The sequence below is a fragment of the Stigmatopora argus genome, chromosome 1, assembly GCF_051989625.1.
Source record: "Stigmatopora argus isolate UIUO_Sarg chromosome 1, RoL_Sarg_1.0, whole genome shotgun sequence".
Taxonomy (NCBI): domain Eukaryota; kingdom Metazoa; phylum Chordata; class Actinopteri; order Syngnathiformes; family Syngnathidae; genus Stigmatopora; species Stigmatopora argus.
In genome coordinates, this window is record NC_135387.1 from 4,881,579 (window position 1) to 4,904,535 (window position 22,957).

The window sequence follows — 22,957 nt, forward strand, 5'->3', positions numbered from 1 at the left end:
ACCGCATAAGTTGTGTTAAGCAAAAACTGCCCCCGTAGTGGCCCGGTTTGCCTACCCCTGGAATAGAACCGCATAGTGTCACTGCACACACGGCGGGTAACCCAAGAAAAAGAAGTGTCGCCTCTGTCATGGCTGTGAGGAATCCTAAACTTAACTACAGCTAGTGGTGCTTTGCACCTGCTGCAACTTGTCAGCCAGCGCTTCCTCACATCCAGTACATACACTCTGGTCTCAGCAGGTGCATCTTTGCCTTCATTCGTCCTGGCCAGGGATTGGCCTATGAGGTTAAGAAGCTGTTGTGTTGCAACAAATAGCAAAAGCCACAGGGACGCTTCATTCTGCCTTCTGCTAAAAGGAGGTTAATAAGCCAAGGCATCGGGCTGTCTGCCAAACATGAGCGTCAATGCCAAAGCTCTCACAATGAGACTGACTGTATTACCACTGAGCTCTGCCTAATTATACACTCCATTGCAGTTAGAGGGAAAAGTTAGCAAGTGTCAGCGAGCACTTGTAAAGGAATAAGGGAAGAGTGATGTGAGGGGAGGGGTTGTGAGATCAAGAGAGCTGTAGAGAGAGAATGCTCTGACAGGGAGATAGAAAGTGAGAGAGGGAGCAAAAGGAAGGGTGCGAGGGAGGGAGCAAAGAGGCGTTTAGAGAGTGAAAAGAAGGAGAGGCAGGGACACGATGAAGAGAGGAAAGGCTGAGCAGTAGCGAAGAGCAAAGTGGATATGTTTTCAGGCATGCTGCTGCCGCTGTCAACCAGATCCAATGAGTGAACTCTCCGGTAGCAGATATCCTCAGGCAGTCAGCGAGGTATGTCACCACACCTCTTCTTCTACTGTGTCTTTGTGAAGTACTTGGTGAATGAAACTGTGACTATGAACGAGAGACACTGTTACCTTCAGAGTGTTGATGAAGTAAGTACCTCCAAGTATGTCCAAATTGTCTGCTTGCATGAAAGGATGAATGTTCACCATTCACACAAAAAAGCGGGCACCTGCGTGCATGCGTCCCAGTGTGTATGAATGTATGCTATTCAGAAATGCAAGCCAGCACCTGGGTGTGTGTTCAGGCGTATGCAGGAGTGCGTGTGCGTTTCTGTTTGTGTGTGTGTGTGTGTGTGTGTAGGCGCGTGGTGGGGAATAACCGAGAGAGTGTGAACAAGCTGGTGAGTGTGACTGATCCAGAGAGAGTGTGAGCGAGCAAGACAGAGGGAAAGAGAGAGGGAGGTGGAGGTGCATCACTCAGCCTGATCAGGACTTTCAGAATTAGAGCAGTGGGCTTAAATAGCCCTGGTCCAGAGATAGCAAGGGGCCCGGGAGGAGGTGTGTTCAAACAGGCAAAGAACAAATTAGATTGGGCAAGGTGGGACAATTGGCACTCGGAAGCAATTTGAAAAAGAGGTAAGTGAGAGAAAAAAAGACGTGTTTAATACATAAAGTTGGTAGGGAGAACAACATTACCGAGAATGTGTACAAACAGTACACTGAACTCAAAATGGTGGGGTGAGGAAAGATTGTGGTGGAATATAAAATACAAAGGGAGAAATCTCTTTCCAACTCATACGGTGGTTTTTTTTTCTACAGAAAATTTAGTAAGTCTAAAATGACTGTTGCTATGGATCTTTGTTAGCTTTAATAATTGACGGCACTTAAATACTTCACTTGTTCCATTTATTTGTTGTTTAATTTTACATGATGACGCAGAGTCAATATTTTTGATGGTGATGATGTCCAAGATCATGCCCAAATGTCAATGTCCATGTTCAAATGTGTCCGCCCAAATGATGGAATGGTGTGTAGTCTGAATAAGACATTTGAAGAAAAAAAATCTTTACATGTCTCCTAAGGAAACTAGTCGGCATGAATGGCTGCTGGCACTTTAAGAGGTCTATTTTTGCAGAGGCCCACATGAGGCGGGAGCAGCACACAGAAAGTAGTGGATGGGCCGATTGGCTCACTTGTGTGACTCCACACCTCACATCCCAGTAGAGTCGAGTAGACCCTAACCTTGTGACTAAGTGACTGTGAAAGTGAGTGGTAAAAGTCTGAGCATGTGCTTTCTCAGCAAAAAATCAAACACACAAAAGATTGAAAGTCAATGCTACAGGTTTTGCAAGTAACAAGTGTCTGCCCTTTTTCTCGTGTATTTGTCTGAAGCAGGTCATGAGTAGAAACCTGTGATTAAAAAAATAGTAATAAGACACCTTTTATGCACAGATCACAAGTGTGCCAACATTCCCACATTCTTGTTTAGATATGCATATAACACCAAAAGAAATCTGAAACATTCGTGCACCCTTCTTCAAATCACATTATTCACTCAAGTGTACTTGCACCCACACTCTCCATAAAAAAGGGCGCATCTCGGAATATTTCATACAGTTACAAGTGCATACATTGCTGTACGCCCACGTGCAAAAATACTTACACTTTGTCGAAATGTGAACTTAAAATAATCATCTCCTTATGCAATCTGCATGTTATATAATGCATGGCCTGTCATTATCACAGGGCTCCTTCACACCCTGCTTTGCTTCTCCACCTACGATACCTACACACAGACAGTCAAGACCCATACATACACATTACACTTGATGTTGACAGTCATGTGCTTTACTCCAGAATTCTAACCCACTTGTAGTGTGTGCTCACCCAGACAGAGCCTCGCAGATGAATGAAAACGAAAGAAGGTGAAAAAGACTACTGAACAATTGTGAATACTACATGCTATTAAGGCTAGGTGATTTGACTGTAAAAAGGATGATTTTTTTTAACCATATCAACCTCTCTTGTTTCTTTTCACTATTAGACTAATAGACAAAGGATACACTGGTGTATATCACTCAGCTTTTTGGGAGGAATTTTATGTTATCAGAAACCAAGAACAAACATTATACATTAAAGTAATAAGAATAAAACAGAGAAAAGCAGGGCAAGTAGGTGTCTGTCAACATATTAGTTATTCTGATGGAAATAGACAAGACAGCATAACAATTATTTACAAAACTCTCGATTTTTCTCCAAATCCATTAAGGTAATACTTCTGAACAACTCTGCAAACTCAGCCAAACAATCAAACAAGTATTATATAAATTGTGTATTTAAAAACATGGAATATCTATTGAAGGTGTTCACTGCTTCAAGGGCTTTCTGGCTTGTCTCAAGTGTGCGGAATAATTGTTAGAAATGCATTCATTCATGTTCCATTTCGCTTATTCTCACCAGAGTTGGGGGGTTGCTCGAGCTTATCTCAGCCAATTTTAGGTAGTAGGCGGGGGACAACACCCTGAATTGGTTGCCAGCCAATCACAGGATAATTATTACTCACAGTCAAACCCTTGGCTCAATCCCTATAGCATTTTTTTTCATTGATCTTCCATACCGCGCATCCTCATAAGGGTTATTAGGGTTGCCGGAGCCTGTCCCAGCTGACTTCGGGCGAAAGGTAGACTACACCGTAGACTGATTGCCAGTCAGCCATAGGGCACACAGAGAGACAAACGACCATACGCACTCACAATCATACCGCCACCAGCGAGAATTGAGCCCGCGCCTGTGACTGAACCTCGATGCCATCATGGGTCCTTTAGCATTTCCCATCTGAAAATTAGTCCTCATCCATTTTTAAACAGCCCGTTTATTTTCAAAGGTTAGCTGGAGCGAAAAATGTGTCCCCACACCTACATTTGTTGTGGGGAGTGGGTGGGTCACTGTTTCGCAGTTAGCAGTCTTCTAGATTGAAGGTTTTCCACAAATTGGCTGAACTATACTTAAAAGTGACAGATAGAAGATTCCCTAGAGAAAACACAGGTAGGCAGCTGAGTTCACACAAATCTACGTATGACGGGAAGGTCTCTGAGTGCATGAAGTAGCACTCTCTTTCCATTTTTTATTTATTTTTTAACCTCGGCTTCCTCCCCTTGTGCATCATCAAGCAACTTGCTTTCTCCTCCGGTCCTTATCCGCAATAAGGGTTAGGGCCCTTTCAACCTTGTCACTCACATCTTACACCTACACAGAGTTTATGTGCATGCCGTCGCCTCTGTGTGTATGTTCTCCTGTACAGACAATACAGACGTGCTCGACACAATATATTGCACATTATTGGTTTTGGTGTCACTGTATGAGGAAGCAACATCCGAGACATCCTGTAGCTCCTATAGCGTCAATAAAAGATGTTCTTGCCTTTTATACCCTTGAAATGCTTTTCATTTTCTTTTTCTTTTAATACCTTTTTGAATGCCACTCGATCAAACATTCACTTTGACCTTTCGCTAGTTCAATCACAACTCTCTTAGTTGGGAATGATCAGCACTGATGCTCAAATGATTCAATAAAGAGTGTCTACTGTTTGTTAAAAACAACTTCCAAACGTGTCTGATTTGATATTCAAGGCTGCCTATTATGGTACAATAAATATGAGCAGTGACAAAGTAATTCCAGACAGCCTCTGTGCAGACAGTCTAGACAGACTTTTTGTCAGTGACTGACACTCCAGCTACAGACAAGAGACCTGGCTGTTGTCCCTCCATTAGAGTTACCATCACTGCATTCGCTTATAGCATGCTGTAACTTTGCTTCTAAACCAGAAAACTATTATATTACTACTTTCGGACAGAAACAAAAAAACACACACCCACTCGGATTTGGACGTTTGTCGTCTTTATCATTTATCCATTCATCTTCCATACCGCGCATCCTCGAAAAGGTTACGGGGTTGCTGGAGCGTAACCCAGCTGACTTTCAGGCAAAAGGCAGACTACACCCGAGACTGGTCGCCAGTCACCCAGGGCACACAGAGGGACAAACGACCATACGCACTCACAATCTTACCACCACCAGCGGGATTGAGCCTGCAACGAAGTCAGGCGAGTGAACCTCTACAGGACGAGGCACCTAACTGTCGCCTTTAATGGCATTCAAACATGATCATTCACTGCCAGAGTTTCCAGTTCAAATGGATTGGTGACATCTACCACAATCTATAGCAGCCAATGAGCTCTTTGATTAATTTGTGCTGTGTTGTGGTTTATCACACCCCGGTTTTGATATAGAGCTCATCCGCCTCATTATTTCAGGAAGTATGAACTCTGTAGAGTTGAGACTTTGAGAATTATCATTATTATCATTATCATTTATTATGATTATTATTATTAATACTATTACATCATTATTATTAATATTATATCATTATTATTATATTATTATTATCATTATTTATTATTATTCTGTGTCGGCCTCACAGTTCTGGGGATGAGTGTTCAATCCCACGTTGGTCTTCACTGTTTGCAGTTTGCATGTTCTCCCCGGGCTTGCATGGGCTTTCCTCCGGTTTCCTCCCATAGCCCCAAAACATGCAGGGTAGGCTGGCTGAACACATTAGATTACCTCTAGATATGAGTGTGAGAATGGATGTCTGTCTCCTTGTGCGCTGCGATTGGCTGCCCACCGATTCAGGCTGTCCCCTGCCTGGTGCCCATAGTTAGCTGGGATAGGCTCCAGCACCCCGGAAAACCTTGTGAGGAAAAGTGGTTTGGAAAATGAATGAATGAATGAATGAATGAATGAATGAACAGTGTACGGATACTCATATCAATGTCTTGGTGGAGTGTCAGTGAAGTCATAGGCTAAGTACTCTATACGCTACATGGGAAAAAGAGCTTTTAGAAATTATGAGACGCTGTTAAAAATGTCATGAAGGAAATATCTTCAAAAATACTCAAAATGCATTAGAATAAAAACCACTCTTGGCAGACATTTAAATGTCAGTGAAAGACAACTATCTTAACACCCACTTAAGAAAATGTCAAACTTACAGGTTTGCAAAATACTTTTTAACCATCTTGTTGACCTCTGCAAGAAGTTTTTGCCTACATGTATTTATAGTCACTCCCAAAAAGTTTTCTGTAGTTAATTAACAGTTGTACATTTTGTATGAGGCATGTTAAACTGATATTGCATAAAAGCCATCTTAAAGAGTGATTGTGTTCCTATTTATAACCAAGGGGCTGCAAACTGTTACTACCACAAGCTGGGATTTCCTCCTAGAACCAAATTAAGCCTGCCTTGGGCGTACCTGTTAGGATTGTCTAGGATTAACCCAGCTATACATTACAAGCTTCACTCGCTCATCTGCATCACTCAAAATGGTCCCCACTTGCAACGTCATACACGCACACACACTCTTTGACTACATCCATCTTTATATGATGCGATTGTTTTATGTAGTGTTCATTTTTTTTAAATTGTGTTTGCAGTGACATAAAACTACAATGTTTTATTGAATATAGAATGTTTTATTATTTATATTATTTTGTTATATTATTTATTTTAGACCTTTTCACTGTCCACTAATATACCAAATGTTGAAATTAAGGAGGCTCGGCGGATGAGTGATTAGCGCGTCAGCCTCACAGCTCTGGGATCCTTGGTCCAAATCCAGGGCGGTCTACCTCTGTGGAGTTTGCATGTTCTCCCCGGGCCTGTGTGGGTTTTCTCCGGGTACTCCGGTTTCCTCCCACATTCCAAAATCATGCATGGTAGGCTTATTGGACACACGAAATTGCCCCTAGGTATGATTGTGAATGTGAAAGGTTGTCCGTCTCCTTGTGCCCCGAGATCGGCGGGCCACCGATTCAGGGTGTCCCCCACTTCTAGCCCGAAGTCACCTGGGATGGGCTCCCGCACCCCCGCGAGCCTTTTGAGGATAAAGCGGTACAGAAAATGAATGAATGAATTAATGAATGAATGTTGAAATTATAATTCAATAACGATATGACAAACTGAGTAGTATTCTAGTAAATGCACTTTGTTTTTAACCAATGTATTATTATTTACATTACAAGAATATTGTAATAGTTTAAACTGACAATTCAGTCATTCATAATTGGTTTCACACAAGGATACTTGTTAGGCAAATCCAATCAATTCACAAGATAATGCACATTTCCAGGTAATATATTTTTATTATAGTTGATTTGAGAGGAATTTTGGAGCACTTGCATGTCCTGATAATTTTATGAAGGTATCTGGAATCAATATGTTTATAAACACGAAAAAGAAGGTACATGAATGACTCATTACTTCTGCTTGTGTCCCTGGCAACATACAGATTAAGGTGTGTAGGGATGTGTGCACGCGCATGTGCGTTAATGTGTTTATAGTAACTATAGTAACTCTTGAGCAATAAGCCCATCCTCATTGTGGTTGAGCCGGCTACGGGTTGGACATCCTGTTGAAGAATGGGTCCGATCGGTCTTGTCCCTCTGCTTTCTTTTCCGCTTTGTTATATCCAGCAACACTTTTTTTGCTGCATCAGATGTCCATCACAAGAGATCCCTTGTGCAGCCTCAAAATGGGATTAGATTCTTGATACAGACTATAAGAGCAAGAACGCAATACAAAATCCACCAATCATCTCCACTAAACTGGTGCCTAGAGCAGCTGATTTAGGTGCTGTGTACGCTGAAATGCTCCAAACAAATCTACAGAAAACACTTCATTACAGATGTTCATCCACACGATCAGAGCTCGAGTTTGATCTCCAATCCAACGGCCCCACAGGTCCGTGTGAATACAATGTAGTATCCATGCCATGCACTAAGGGGAGTGAAATTTTACAACGTATCAGACCATACACGCACTTCTTTGATAACATTTTCATCTTACGTTGTCTGCATTACATTTTAATAACACTAGAAGCTAGATGATAATGGCAACCTGTCGGTTGTCTATTTGGAGGGACATAGGGAAATAGACTTACTACTTACGGTAATCTACAAAATATTAGCATTACAACGTAATGTCGACTGGGAGCCACACTAATATAACTACATCAATACAAATGGAGTTATTTATTTTCGCACGAGTTGTCAATTAAATGATAACTTTGCCTTTACCTCACATTTTAGTGTGTATATGTGCAATTAAGAATTTAAGATTTTAAAGACGTAAACAGTAATTATATATAAGATTCTTCTGAAAAGAACCACTAAAGACTATAAGCATTACAAATTATTATTTTTTCATTCATTCAACTCTATCCCATTTGTCCCTCCCCATTGTTGGCTTTTAAGGGACTTCTGAAAGGTGGACATCTAAACAAAAACAAAAAAACAGAACCAACTAGAGCACATCACACAACTCTTAAGATCTTTTGGAGATACACCACAGAAGCCGACGGCCGAGCTTCAATGGCCACATCTGCCTAAGCCACCGTGACTGACCCATGATACTTGGTTAGCTGATTTTCTCCATTGTGGCTTCAGCTAATGACCCCTACCAAGCTAAGTGAACAAGCCCAACGAGACTCAGCTGTTGGCTTTAGCACCGAGTCTCCAAAAAGTCTCACGAGTCACGCAACATGCTGTTGTCGTGCGAGCAAAACTACCACAGTGTCTTTCCGTCTCAAAGATTGTTGTCTGTTTTGATCTCTGGATTCACTATCATTGTAAAAATGCAAGGCCAATCCGCAACACAATAATGGCGCCCACATTCAGAAGCTTATGACATTGCTCTCAGGAGTCACTATCGCTGTCAAAATGCAAGGCCAATCTACAACACAATAGATTATTAGATTGTTGTTGCGGGCGGCCCGGCGGATGAGTGGTTAGCATGTCGGCCTTGCAGTAGGGGTCCTGGGTTCAAATCCAAGTCGGTCCACCTGTGTGGCGTTTGCATGTTTTTCCCGGGCCTGCATGAGTTTTCTCTGGGTACTCCAGTTTCCTCCCACATTCCAAAGACATGCGTAGTAGGCTGATTGGACACTCTAAATTGCCCCCAGGTATGAATGTGAGCGTGAATGGTTGTTTGTCTCCTATGCCCTGTGATTGGCTGGGCACCAATTCAGGGTGTCCCCCGCCTCTGGCCGAAGTCAGCTGGGATAGGCTCCAGCACCCCCCGCGACCTTAGTGAGGATAAAGCGGTTCAGAAAATGCGATGAGATTGTTGTTGCAGTGTCAGGCGGCGCGGCGGCTTGAGTGGTTAGAGCATCGGCCTCAGAGCCCTGCGGTCTTGGGAGTTTGCATGTTCTTCCCGCGCCTGCGTGGGTTTTCTCTGGGTACTCCAGTTTCCTCCCACAATCCAAAACATGCATGGTAGACTTACTGGGCACTCTAATTTGCCCCTAGGTATGAGTGTGAGTGTGAATGGTTGTCTGTCTCCTCTTGCTCTGCAATCGGCAAACTTTTGACCAAATCCCAGTCACTCAGAGTTCATTTAAACGCTAATTCACTATACAGCAGCACCAATGGATAATTTAGAGTCTTCAATTTAACTAACATGCATGATTTTGGAAGAAAGTAGCTGAGGAACGTCAACAAGAAAAGACACTCAAAAAACTATCAGACAAACGTTAATTTATCAGTGTTCAAATTCCATTTCAAGTAAGCATATGCATTCATTTTCATTTTGTTTAAAAAAAATATAAGTGCAATGCTCTCACTAGTACATTTTTATTCAATTTTCTGCTCATTTAATTAATTAACCAGGTTATACCTTTTTTTTTTACATATGAAATTAACATCCTCTGATGTGTGAGGCGATTATGGCACTAGCATTGCCCATTTAAATTACAGTCAAATGTTGGTTAAGGTTGACAGCTCTCAAATCATTAATTTACAGAAGCTATTTCGATTACTAGTGCACTTGTCTTGAGTCACAAGAATACATTTCTGAGGTACAGCCTCGATAGTTGACTGGTGTCATGTTACTCATTTGTAGGGTGGCCATTGCCCCAACACCTAAAATGCTTTGACATCCTCTTTGAATTCGTCCAAATGCTGGCAACAGCCTTTCGGAACATGCAATGGAATGTGCAATCCAGCAGACGATCCTTTCAATTCATATAGTATCTCAGAAATATCACGTGCAATGACTTTTCTTAAGATTTTCTCTTCAAAGTAACACATTTGTACCTATTAAAATCATGAGTATGGAGGTGAAAATTGTGAATCAGGGGGCGTCTTATACAAGAGACATTGTAACATTCAACGATTTTAAGGCAATTTTAAGGGTACGGCTTATACGTGGAGGTGGCTAATATTCGAGAGAATACGGTAATTTAAACTCATCTATATATACTCTTGCTAACTGTCGCGTTGACAACAGAAAATGACTCATCTGTGGCAGTTGTGCCTACAATATCAAGGCATATCAGATGTTTTTGAGTGCTTAACAATGCCTACCTGTTCTTGCACTTCAATTCAAAGACCAGTCACAAACACATTGGAGTGTCTTGCATTCCGGTCCAACTCCAGAAAGGAGGACAAATCGCGGTCCTGCTTGAGGCTGCTCAGGATGCAGGGCGGCACATTTAAATTTAGTGCAGCCTGAATCATGAAGGACGTAAACCCCCCCTCCATTGCTGACTTGCTGTGACTCAGTGTGTGTGAATGTTGCCTGTGTGATGGACGAGGATGGACGGATGGATGCATGATTGACTTTTGTATACCTCATTTGCTTTTAAATCAAAGTTGAGTTCTGCAATAAATAGATGACATCTGGATTGTGAATGTTCTTTCACTCCTTTTGAAAAGCAAACATAATTTGGATTGGGACTCTTCACTCTTTCTCACGATTGTTCAATAATTAACAATCATGGTGAATAGCAAATTCAGAGAATTTATAGAGCACTTTTACCTGCACTATTAGTACCCCAATCAGTTAAATGTCTGTTGTTGTTTTGGTATTTGGTACTTGTATTCTTAAATCTTCCCTGGGCTTTATGTGGCAAGAAAGATAATGTGATATATGGTTTGGTTTGAAACTATTTACAATTCAAATTACTTTCCACATATTCTCAATAAATAATAACCACAATTTGAAAAATATTGAATTACTGCAATATTGAAAAAAATTAATGGCGGCTTGCAGATGGGTTCACACAAATTCACAGTACTACTTCAGCTTCAAGGATAAAAGTAATGCTCGCAATGAATGTTCAACAAAATGCTTATCAACCAACAGAGAAAATGCCATAAGTATGTTTGCGTGGACTAATAAGCTGAAATACATCCTCCTCCTAAGTGCACTTAAGCTGTCTGGATATGACATTGAATGAGTATAATAATATTGCAGTGTTAAACCTGCTAATTATCTTTAAGGGACCCTTCTTGAAAATCATTCCACATACCACTTGTTTGTGTTTGTCCTTAGCTCCTTGCATTTGATTTATTTATTGGACAGGTTCTAACATCAATCATTCAATGAATTTTAGTTTAATATTTAGTTTATTCATTCATTCATTTTCTGAACTGCTTTATCCTCCCTAGGGTAACGGGGGATGCTGGAGTCTATCCCAGCTGACTTCGGGCCAGAGATAAGGGACACCCTGAATCGGTGGCCAGCCGATCGCAGTGCACGATGAGAGGGACAAACATTAACGCTCACACTCATACCTAGGGACAGTTTATTATCCAATCAGCCTACCATGCATGTCTTTGGAATGTGGGAGAAACCTGGAGTCTATTTATTTTATGTATTTTAAAAATAATAATAAACCACCGCAGCGATTGACTTGACTCAATCACAGAAGAAATTAATTAAAGCTTTCCTATGGCAGCTTTGTTGGTGCACGAGCCAGCGTGTGTTTGTCATATCGTTATTAAAATCAAAACTTCAGAGAAAGAGCAAAAGCTTGCAAACGCGTTATTGCTGGCGAGTTTTCTTTTGAGTCACAAGAAGCAAGAAAATGTGTGCAGGATGAAACACTTCAGGCTTCTCATTTATCTTCTGTACATGTCACACTGTCTACAAGCTAAGTGAATTATTTTTTAATTGAACCTAAAGCGCAAAGTGACCAAATATAGCTAAACTGCGATGCAATATGTGAGACCCTGCAAGTCTTCAAGAGTGGATGATGGGCAGCCAAAAGTTTTGCCATGATGTCGCAGATGTTACAAACAATCAAAATTGCCATGCTATATCGCAGAGAAAAAATACATTTTTGACCACAAATCACCACCCACGATGCAGAAAGTATATCAAATCAAACTGTTTGCGTACCCAAAATTGCCATGCCATATGGCAGAGAAAAAATACATATTTGACCAAAAATCACCACCCACGATCCAGCAAGTAGTATATTAAATCAAACTGTTTACGTATTGTGTTTTATTAAATGTGTTATATAATGCAATTGTCTAATTGTATACATGTGTACATATGTACTTTTGCTCATTTTCAATATCAAAAAGTCACCTCGCTTTTTTTATAATACAGCTACAGCGGCAGTAGCGCCATGCTGTTTGAGGATCATTTAATGAAGTTCAGTTTAACTGGTGTGTTAAAGTATTTTTTTTCCATATTAGAAAAGCGGGCCATCAAGTTTTGGGTTGTAAAGATTTAGCATACATGTTTTGAGAGGGTCAAGTGCCTGGTGTGCATCAGCAATTTTCTATTTTTTTAAGTGTGTCACATTTGGCTGCACTGTATGGTCTAAGCCCACCAAAACCGTGCATAAGGTACAGTACATAGAAGATACTTTTTTGGAAATACTTCTGCAAAGTTAGTTTTCTTGTTTTCACCCTTTTGTGCGTTTTGCCTAAATCCATGCAGCTGATTTACATTATTATCTAAACTATTAGGATTGATCAGAGATTTGCATTTTATGAAGCTACTAAATTTTGTTGCTCTCAGTATCCCTCTTCCCAACAAACAAGCAAGACGTTTTTGGTGCTTCACTTTATTTGCAGCTTGTTACTACCAGATTTAGATTTTTGTATTTGTCTTTATTACATACAAATGGATTTATACAGCAATGCATTATATTAACATTGAATTAATTAATCACACTAATTATTGCATTGTAACTGGAGTGAATCATATGACTCAGCGATGCAGATGCCAAGTAAATAATAATAAAAACAGAAAAAACTTGTACAAATTTAATGAATGAATGGATAGATGACATCAACTCAGTTGGTGTGTTTGAATCTCAGGCCTCAAAAACTAATGGATGCAATAATATCAGTTTCGTGTACCCAACACTGTGGCCGTGCAGCATCTTGGGTTGTTTGTGTGTGAGCATTTGTATCCCTCAGAGTGATTAAAGCAAGTGGGCGGCAGCAGCAACTGGTCTGCCTGTGCGGCTCTGCATAGCAGACATGTTTCTCACTGTTAGATATTACTCATTTCCTCAGTCATTTGCGCACACGAATGCGCACACACATACCATTCGCCACGCAGAACAGAGATGAACAAGACTCAGTTATTTCCCCTGATTTTCCTGTCTCGCTTTTAACACTTCACAAACAGAGATCATAAGGTGGGTAGGTGTACACATAACTGTTGAAATATGCAGGTGTTGAAAGTGGCAGTGTAGCTACCGAAGAGTGGGTTTGACCCTCTGGGACGTTTGGGATATGAATGGCTCGTTACTGATGGCTGCTCGACCTGCTCTAAGGTCAGTCTTTCGTCAAAGCTTCATTTGGCCGGCTGTCTCCACCCACATCAGGTTTGCCCGCACGATGGAGGCGTCAGAAAAACAGCTTTACAGAAAAGGCGGGATGATGTGGCATGATTAAATACAAACATTTAATCTTTGTTACCGGAGTCTAGACATTAAATAGGGTTCATGAATTTTTCTTCCAAGCATCATTCATAGAAAATAAACACCCCTCAAATAAATTACACTGATGTTCACAGAGGGGATTTAAAATGTAATGTAAATGAGTATATAACATTTTCTATGATCTGGAAGGTTTGATGTTGTTAATACTCCCACAGCAAAATGACTGCACCGAAAAAAGCCACTCTATATGCATGTGTGCACCGTGTAGGAGTCTTCTTTTAGAAGGAATTTCTCTGCAAACACCCCCACATGCATAATATTTCTTCCTTTTTTTACACATACTATTTGGCAGGTTTCAAGCAGCTTTTTGGGAAACTTTTTTTAAATCAGGGTAATCAAAAGGACAAGGATTTTCTATACAAAAATAGCAGATTAATAATTACAATACATAATTATGCTCTGGCACTGTCAGAAACACTGAAAGATCATTTATATCTAGTCTTTCCAGTTTAAATTAGTAATTGGAATTCTATTGTTGTGAACAGGGACACCTGATGTTGTAGTGGTTCACTCGCCTGACTACGGTGCGGGCAAGTGTGAGATCGATTCCCGCTCGGTGGCAGTATGATTCTGAGTGCAGGTGGTTGTCTGTCTCTCTGTGTGGTCTGTGACTGACTGGCAACCGGTCTAAGTTGTAGTCTGCCTTTCGCCCAAAGTCAGCTGGTGACTGACTTGTGAATATACTCGGTACATATCATGAATTAATTTTGTCAGGGTGGCTTGGTAGGGCGAGTGGTTAGCGCGTCGGCCTCACAGCTCTGGGGTCCTGGATTCAAATCCAGATCATCTCCATCTGTATGGAGTTTGGATGTTCTCCCCGGGCCTGTGTGGGTTTCCTCCGGGTACTCTGGTTTCCTCCCACATTCAAAAGACATGCATGATAGGCTGATTGTGCACTCTAAATTGCCCCTAGGTATGGGTGTGAGTGTGCATGCATGATTGTCCGTCTCCTTGTGCCCTGCGATCGGCTGGCCACCGATTTAAGGTGTCCCCCGCCTCTGGTCCGGAGACAGCTGGGATTGGCTCCAGCACCCCCTGCAACCCTAATGAGGATAAAGCGGTTCAGAAAATGAGATGAGATTTTGTCAACAGCAGCTGATGAGTTAAATACTATGACATTTAAATAAATAAATAAACCCAACTTCAGTGTTATTGGCGGCCATAAGTAGAGTGTATTTGTGTTTTTATTCAATTTGAATGATATCTATTTTTTCATTACTATATTATTTTAGATAAATAAATAAATATAATTATTTAAATACATATTTTCTAGGAAAATGAAAAAGAAAATAATGTTCAATATTACAAATAGTCGTTCGTCCACACGAGTCAGACGCGTGAACAACTACATCAGGTGGCAAATAAAAATATATTACACCATATTTATGATATGATTATATCTGATCCCTGGTAGCCCAATATGTATGCAGGACAATTTGGTACACACTTGAACTGTACAACAGATTTTAATGTTGTGGCCTACATGATTTAAAAAAATCATGCCCACATAGAACTAACTGTACATTACAAATGAGGTTTGTAATGAACCAAAAATTAGTGTTTTTCTGTTCTTTTTTTTCATTTTTCTTTTTTCACATATAAAAAGAATATAGTTTGTAATTAATCCATCCCAATGTGTTGTTCACTGATTTTCTTGCTCTGGGTTGTGGGATCTTAAGGTTTTCCCAGCAGACTTTGGACAAAAGGTAGATGTGCCACCGTGGTAGGAACTGTACATTTAATCGTTCAATGTTGCATTCCCTCCGCAAATCCTTTGAACAAAAGAGCCACAGTTATGATTCATACATATTACGCTACAAATGAACAATGTAAATTCATATTGAATTTTTTTGCTTCTAATGTGTTTAAACTCTTAATCATAAAACCACTAAAAAAACTATTAATACACAGAGTGTGGAGTTAAATTTCTTGTTTTGTTGATATTTCTTTGGCGCAAAATATCTACATGGATCTGAGACTCTGACTCTCACACTCACAAGAAACTGCCAATTTTTCAGCTTTCCACTCAGATGTATAAACAGCTTGCTTGTCTCTAACACTTAATCTGTTTTTGGAGCATCTAACTTGTTGGGAGATAGTTTAACTGCCATTCCGTGGAGTATCCCCATCTCACTTCTCTAACTGACAAGATGCGTGTGCGGGGACAGTTGCTATGGGGACAAGCGTGGCGGCTGTTGAGATGGCGGTACTGCTGGTTGGTTTCGGGTGAGCGTGGGGCCAAGAGGCAGCATGGCGTTGTGGCTGTGGGGAAGCAAGGAACAGCTGGGATGACAAGACGGTGGTTGAAAGGCCTCATTTGGAGTTATTTTTTGGAATGAAAGAGAATTAGAAGAGCACCCTTTCATTTCTCACTGAATGAAACAAGCTTGCAAAATCTGTGACACCTTCAAAGTCTCAAACACACACAAAAACCTAAACAAATAAACACATTCACACATTCTCCCGTATTCCGTGCAACACGGCATGCATTCACACAGTTCTTGCCTCTTTTGACAAATATTTAGTTGGCACGGACAGATACTCACTATCTACAACAACTGGTGCTCTCTCTGTCAGCTTTTGGGTGGGTGGCGACCAGCTTTGACTGTCACTAGGGGAGCGAGCACTGCGGGCTGTGGGAGTATTTGCGTGTTTGTTGCTGTCTGTGTGTGTGAAAGCGAAGAGCCGGGGGGTGTATGTTAGGAGAGTGCTTGGTTTGAGGCGAAGGGGAAGTACTGATAGGACGCTTGTGTAAAATGCCAACGGGTGTTGAGGGGGTAATAAATGAAAAATATATCAAAACACAATTCCATATTCCAATCGTCAACAAAGTGTTGGAGATGAAAACGATCCAGTGGTGTGTGCCTGTCTGTGTGTGTTTAACTCACAAAGGAATGAATCACCTTCATTAGTTCGTAGGTTTATTTTTAACCCTCGTGTGGGTGTAATGTGCTTGAATGAAATGAGTTAGGTTGTTCCAGTCCGACCACAAAACACTCAGGTAATGACTACTGAAGATTGAACACTCCAAATTGTCTCTAGGTATGACTGGCAACTAAGTCAGTGTATAGCGTAGCTACTACTCACAGTTATAGCTGGGTTAGACTCCAGCACCCTCCCAGGATAAGCGGAATAGAAAATGTATAAATGAATGAATGTTTCGTTTTATATGATAGATAAAATGCCGAGTTCACTGCATTACTTAAGTACATTTCACTTCCTACATGTATTTTGCCTATCTTGTATTGCTTTAACAATTTATTAAGTTCAATCTATTTGTTCTGTTATGTCAGAGACTACTGCTTCGAGCAGTGTCACATGAATCTGTTTCAGCAACCCACCGTAATAACCCCTGGTGAAATTTGACTCCATTTCACCATTCAAGTGAAGTCGGGCAATTGTACACTCATAAAGAAACTGTGGTCGCCTACACTCAAGCAAAGTGTACAAAGTGATTCCTTATGTAAAGCATTGTACCATAAAAACAAGAGACACAACACATAACATTTAATCTGTTTACCTTACTCACTATCAAAAGGTAAAGCTATCTTCTGTGCTATAGGTATCTTTTGATGTCTATTTTATGGGCAATATCTGGATTTTCCTGTTTTAATTTTTTGTCCATTTGATGACCATGCTGTAATTTTAATAATTAAAAAAAATCACTTAATGTGTTTTTTGAATATTGATTTTAAACTTTTTGCATTTTTATTTGTATTTTACTATTCTAAAACAGCATAAATTTGACATGTAAATCATTTTGGGCACTTGGTGACCTCTTCCTATCTCTTCTATAGGTGAGTGTCTTCAGTCCTGAAAAATCCTTAGTGATCTAACAGCAATGCTGTGCCACAGCCTCTGCCTGTGCCCCTCATTTTCTCGTGAGGCCCATGTGACCTAGCTTACGCCCACACATAGGGGGCACCCACTGCCGCTGGAGCCCACCCATGAATCCCAGCCCTGACCGCGGCAAAGAGTGCCTCCCTCCCAAGAAGAGGGAATCTCGACAGGGGTCGTCTGAACCCTTCTTTCCTCCTCCAGATGAATTTAAACCCCCTGTGCCGTTTCGGAACAGATCCAACGCGGGGCGAGGGGAGAGCAGCAGGGAGGTTGAGGAAAGGGCTCAAACGAATACCCCCAACCCTCATATTCAACACACTCCTCCACCTGTACCTGCTCCTGCATCCTTGCCATGGCCTTTGAGCTACCCTTCCTCTGTGCCCCTTCCACTTTTTCAAGGGCATGTTGTGGATAGGAGGGGTTCCAGTTCTCCTGCCTGGAGGGAGGATCCCTTTTCAACACCACTGCCTCACCACTCCAGGTGGCTTCGAGCTGAAGGGCCTGTTTCATCCCCATCCTCCTTTAAGACTCCTTTCCCATCTGATTCGAGAGAGATGTGGTCTTATATGAACAGTGGAAGACAAGATTACAGCACCTCTCTCTTCTCGCCGTCCTACCTGCTTGGCCATACTTCCCTCTACACTCAAGAACCAAGCTTAGTCGACGCCAGAAACAGATACCTGGGAAAGAGGCCGAATGGACTGGATGGACCGGGCAGCAGGAATGCTCGGCCTTTACTCACAGGGGATTATGATATTTTCAGAACTAGACTTGATACAAGTCAGCACAACTCCCATACTAATGGTGGACGTAGACAGCAGGAAGATCTGACACCTCATGCTCAATCTGGGGGCCCATTTTTTTCAGACTCTAAAGCTCAGGAGGGCCACGAGCAACATTCCTTACTGCAGGACAGGCATCGGCGAACAATACTGACCAGTCCCCATCCTCTGGGGCACGACCCCAGAGTAGGTAGAGAGGGAATATTGGATCCTGGAATGGCCCCAGCACCTGAAGCTCACATCTACTACTCTTTGGGACCTGTCTGCCAGCCAAGCCCTCAGACCTCTCAGTCTTACCCATCCTACAGTCCCTCAGGAACACCACTGTATAACGTGCATGTAGAGCCAGGCCCAAAGAAGCACAATCAAAGGAGCTGCTCCAACTCACCACAGGGTCCATTGAACTGCCATGACAGGTCCCTAAAAGGTCATAACAGACACCAAGACAAAGAGCGAGAAAAGACTCTCCATAGGGACAGAGAACGAGAAAGAGACAAAGAGAAGCACCTGAAACATAACAGGGACCATGTTCAAAGCTCACTCTCTGCTCTTAATCCATCTCCCCCTCCACTCCTACCTCACTTCACCAAGGGTTCGCTCATTGAGCTGGCTAGCGGGCAGTTGAAACAAGTGGAGAAGCTGCAGACAGACGACTTCTTGAAGAGCGCTGAAACATCCCCAGAGTTCCATCTGAGCACCTGCACGGTCTTACTTATTTCCCCCAGCAGCTCACAGGGCGTCAGCCATTTGCAGGTCCACCTCACAGATCGCAACACCCAGGCAAGCAATCTCATTAAAATTACAGATGCAAGCAAAATAGCTCGAACTTCTCTTGTTCAATTGAAATATTTCAAAGCAGGGGTCTCCAAACTATTCCACAAAGCCCAACAGTGGGTGCCACATTTCACTCCAACCACACAAGTGTCTTACAAATGTAATCAGTTGATTGCAGTCAGATGCTGCTTGGTTGAGCAAAAAACTCATTGGTTAAACAGTTAGTGCTGAACAAAAACTAGTCTCCACAGTGGTCATTGAGTACCGGTGAAGTCCAATGATGTCCTCAGTGTTGGTATCAGCGCCCAAATGACCATTTTTGGAGTGTCGGATTTGCTCAAATGATGGGACGATAGTACTGAAAACACAACTACTGGATCGGTCCAGTGGTCGCGTGTTTTCAGTACTAATGTGCTTTTGGGCTGATTAATACACTGATATTTATTAAACAGCCCACAAACATCTCTATAGAAACTAATGACAGTAATAGATCAACATGTAATATCATCAAAAAAAGCATTTCTTGATTTTTTTTTGCAAACAAAGTGATTCATCATTTACTGCTTACTTTTTATTTTGCATTATTTTTACTTATCTAAAATATGTGCATCAAATCGGTATTGGCAAAACATATCTTGATGAAAATCGGATTGCATCGGAAGTCAAAAAGCCATTATCGGGACATCCCTATTGAGTACCAGTTTGGAGAACCCTGCTTTAAAGGGACAGACAACAATAAAATGACTTTCATGTAAATGGCTCAATGTATTTAAATACACAAAGCATGAATTTCTCTACTAATTGAGAAAATAAACCGTTTGGTGATGTTGGTTATACCCATGCACATGTGCATGTGATAATGGGCATTAGACAAAAATTGTACCAGCATTGATAGTTTCGGCTCCCATGACGAACAGGCACTTCCTGGATATACAGTGGTACCTCTACATACGAGCTTAATTCGTTCCGGGACTGAGCTCGTATGTCGGACTTCTCGTTACTCGAACGAACGTTTCCCATTGAAATGAACTAAAAACAAATTAATTCGTTCAAACCCTCTGAAAAAACACCAAAAACAGGATATTGGATTGGAAAAAAATGTTTTATTTCTTCTAATTCGCCATCTATTAATAAAGTAACACATACCTAGTGGTTTAATAGTAATAAAATGTGTTTAATGGAACTAAAATTAGACGGATTTCGCGGAGGGTACAGCGAGTGGGACATAGAGGCAGGCGAGGGGGGGGGGGTGTACTATTCCGCGGCAGCGCACTCTTAACAGAACAGACAAATTTAAATTAACTTGGATTAATATATACAGACACACTCAAACATACATTTAATGTAACTTTACACAAAACTGAATTCTAATTTTTTAAAAAAAATTTTTACCTTTGTTCTCCGGGTTGACTCCACCCGGACGTTCAGCGGGAGTTTTTAAAACAAACGCATCAAGAGTTGTTTGTTTTTGCCTTCCCTTCAAAATATTTTCAAAATGACGCGCACAAATGTCCTCACGATACGATAACGCATGACCACTTGCCAGCTTGTCAGGGTGCCTCTTTTCTACAAAATCAGAACACTCTTGCCACTTTGCTAGCATGTCTTTGATATCCTTTGTAGCCAGGCGGCCCACCTCTTCCACCTACTCCTCGCTACGAGTTCCCGCAACACCTCCAAATGTTCACTCTCCTGGAGCTCGATTAAATCCTGTGTCATCAGTTCTTCGTGGTGCTCGGCGATTAGATCATTCACATCTGCCTCGTTAACCTCCAGCCCCAAGGAATTTCTGTGACATGGGAAAATGCAAGCTCCGCCCAGTGCCCGTAGATATCTGTTATACACGAAAGAGATGCAGCAAAAAAAAGACAGTGCGCTACAATGATAAAAAGCCCCTCATGTCATGGCCACCTGGCTTTCTCGCATCTCGAAATTTTTCTCGTATCTAGAGATAATTATTCGCTCGAAATTTTCGTCGTATCTCGAGCATCTCCTAGGTAGGGCTGCTCGTATGTAGACGTACCACTGCATATTCTTCTTCACTAATATGCATATTAATATTAAATGTTCCAATGTTGTGAGAACATTCTTTCTGCTGGCATGCACATGATAAATATTTTATGAGTCTTTTTAATGTTTCCCAATGTTAGCTTGAATTTGTGATGCCTTTTTATTTTCTAAGGAGGTACTGAAGGTCTTGGTGGAGTATCCGTTTTTCGTCCAGGACCATGGCTGGTCTTCTTGCAGCCCTCAGAAAACAACACAAGTCTATGGCCTTCCCTGCCGCCAGCTCACAGAGGGAGACGTCTGCCTTGCTCTGACCCCAACACCCAAGCAACTCCAGCGGACAAACGTGCGTGTCTCCTCCAGGGTCCAACGCACACATCACCTTTCCGGGGTGGCAGCAGGAGGATCTATCAGCTCACATAGGGAACAAATGCCCCCTCCGCCACCACCTCCCCCCTTTCCCCATCATCCACCTCCAAGCGGGTCTCGGCACACTCCGGCTGCAAAACCTCAGACTCGGGAACTTGGGCGCCCTCGGAAACGGCGGTGGTCAGCCCCTGATGTTTTTCCCTCAACAAGAACTGGTGAAAGCCTGTCAGATTTACCTCAAGGCTCCAAGCTGATGAAGTGGCAGTAGAAACTTGCACATGCACACATTCACCAACAGTAAATCAATGTATATGCGCCATGTCAATGTTGCTCTCACTAGGGTTGCAGGTATGGAAAAGTAGAACAATCAAACATCTTAAGTGTTTGCACTGGTACCCCAATGGTTAAACATGTCCACTTGTGGTACACCTCATTCTCCCTCTTTTTGTTCAAATTTCTTTTGCAGCGGAAGGAGCAGCCACTGAAAGATGTCTGAGTAGCTCCTTGCAGACACCCTGAAGACAGTGAGACAATCAAGCATTCATCTGTGTTCACTCTGTTTATGTAATAGTCGTCCCATACTCGTATTTACCAACCGTTTGTCCTGCAGGGTATCAGTTTGCTATGAAAGTAAGATATATATATATATATATATATATATATATATATATATATATATATATATATATATATATATATATATATATATATATATATATATATATATATATATATACACACACACACACACACAGATATATATACATATATATATGTATATATATACATATACATATATTTTAAAAATTAACTAAAACTTACAAAATATCTTACATGTGTACAGTGAGTATGCTAAGCATATATAATGCAATTTTGTCCAGGTATTTTGTGTTTGACTTTTTTTTTCCTCGCTTCTCAACCATTTTGTAAGCATCGGGCTAGGCGGGCAAGACGAATGTAAGAGCACGAGCGACTCTTTGCCTTCTTTGAATCGTTTCACCTTCAACAAGTTGTTTGTCAAGGCATTACTCTTCAATATGTTCTTAACAGTATCTCTGAGAAGAGATGGGAGAACACTAATGAAAGCTGCGTATCAGACAATCATGTCCAGACGGACAGTTGTGTACCACAGCCTACACACTGTTTTTGCATTAAAAGCTGAATAGTGGAAAAGATTTAATAAGGTAGAAGAGTAATGGTGCTAATAACACATTGGAAAATGATGCTTTTTGGCCATGCTTGACCCCTGTCTACTGTATACCTGTGTTTTCATTTAATGATGTTTGTATGTCTCTGTATGTATGTCTGTATGTATAAGTGTGTGTGTATGTTTGTAATATTTAGTATATAATATGTATGTAGTATGTGTGCGTGCATGCATGTATGTGTATGTATGTATGAATGTGTGTGTGTATGAATGTGTGTATGTATGTATGAATGTGTGTGAATGTATGTATGTATATATGTATGTATGAAAGCACAGAAAATTATGAAAATATTTTGAACTCTGATACGGGTATCTCTGATTCAGCACAGTCTTTCACTTTAGTTCTTGTGACAAAATCCCTGTTAATAAATGTCATAGCTACAAATGTATATTTTTTAAAATTGTG

General features: G+C 41.2%; 1 protein-coding gene across 3 annotated transcripts; it reads left to right on the top strand.

Annotated features, from left to right (window-relative positions):
* The first annotated feature begins 447 nt into the window (after positions 1-447).
* On the top strand, positions 448-21,973 carry LOC144087266 (uncharacterized). 3 transcript variants are annotated; one of them, XR_013304679.1, is made up of 4 exons: positions 448-813; positions 17,370-18,974; positions 21,151-21,692; positions 21,811-21,973. XR_013304679.1 is itself a non-coding variant. In XM_077617679.1 (3 exons), exons 2-3 carry the CDS (start codon positions 17,520-17,522, stop codon positions 21,610-21,612), a joined length of 1,917 nt encoding a protein of 638 aa, XP_077473805.1. In that variant the 5' UTR covers positions 448-813; positions 17,370-17,519; the 3' UTR covers positions 21,613-21,973. The 3 variants fall into 3 exon arrangements, 2 of the variants coding, with proteins under 2 accessions (XP_077473805.1, XP_077473816.1); XM_077617679.1 differs by having other exon boundaries at positions 21,151-21,973; XM_077617690.1 differs by lacking the exon at positions 448-813 and adding an exon at positions 1,307-1,403 and having other exon boundaries at positions 21,151-21,973.
* The last annotated feature ends 984 nt before the right edge of the window (positions 21,974-22,957 follow it).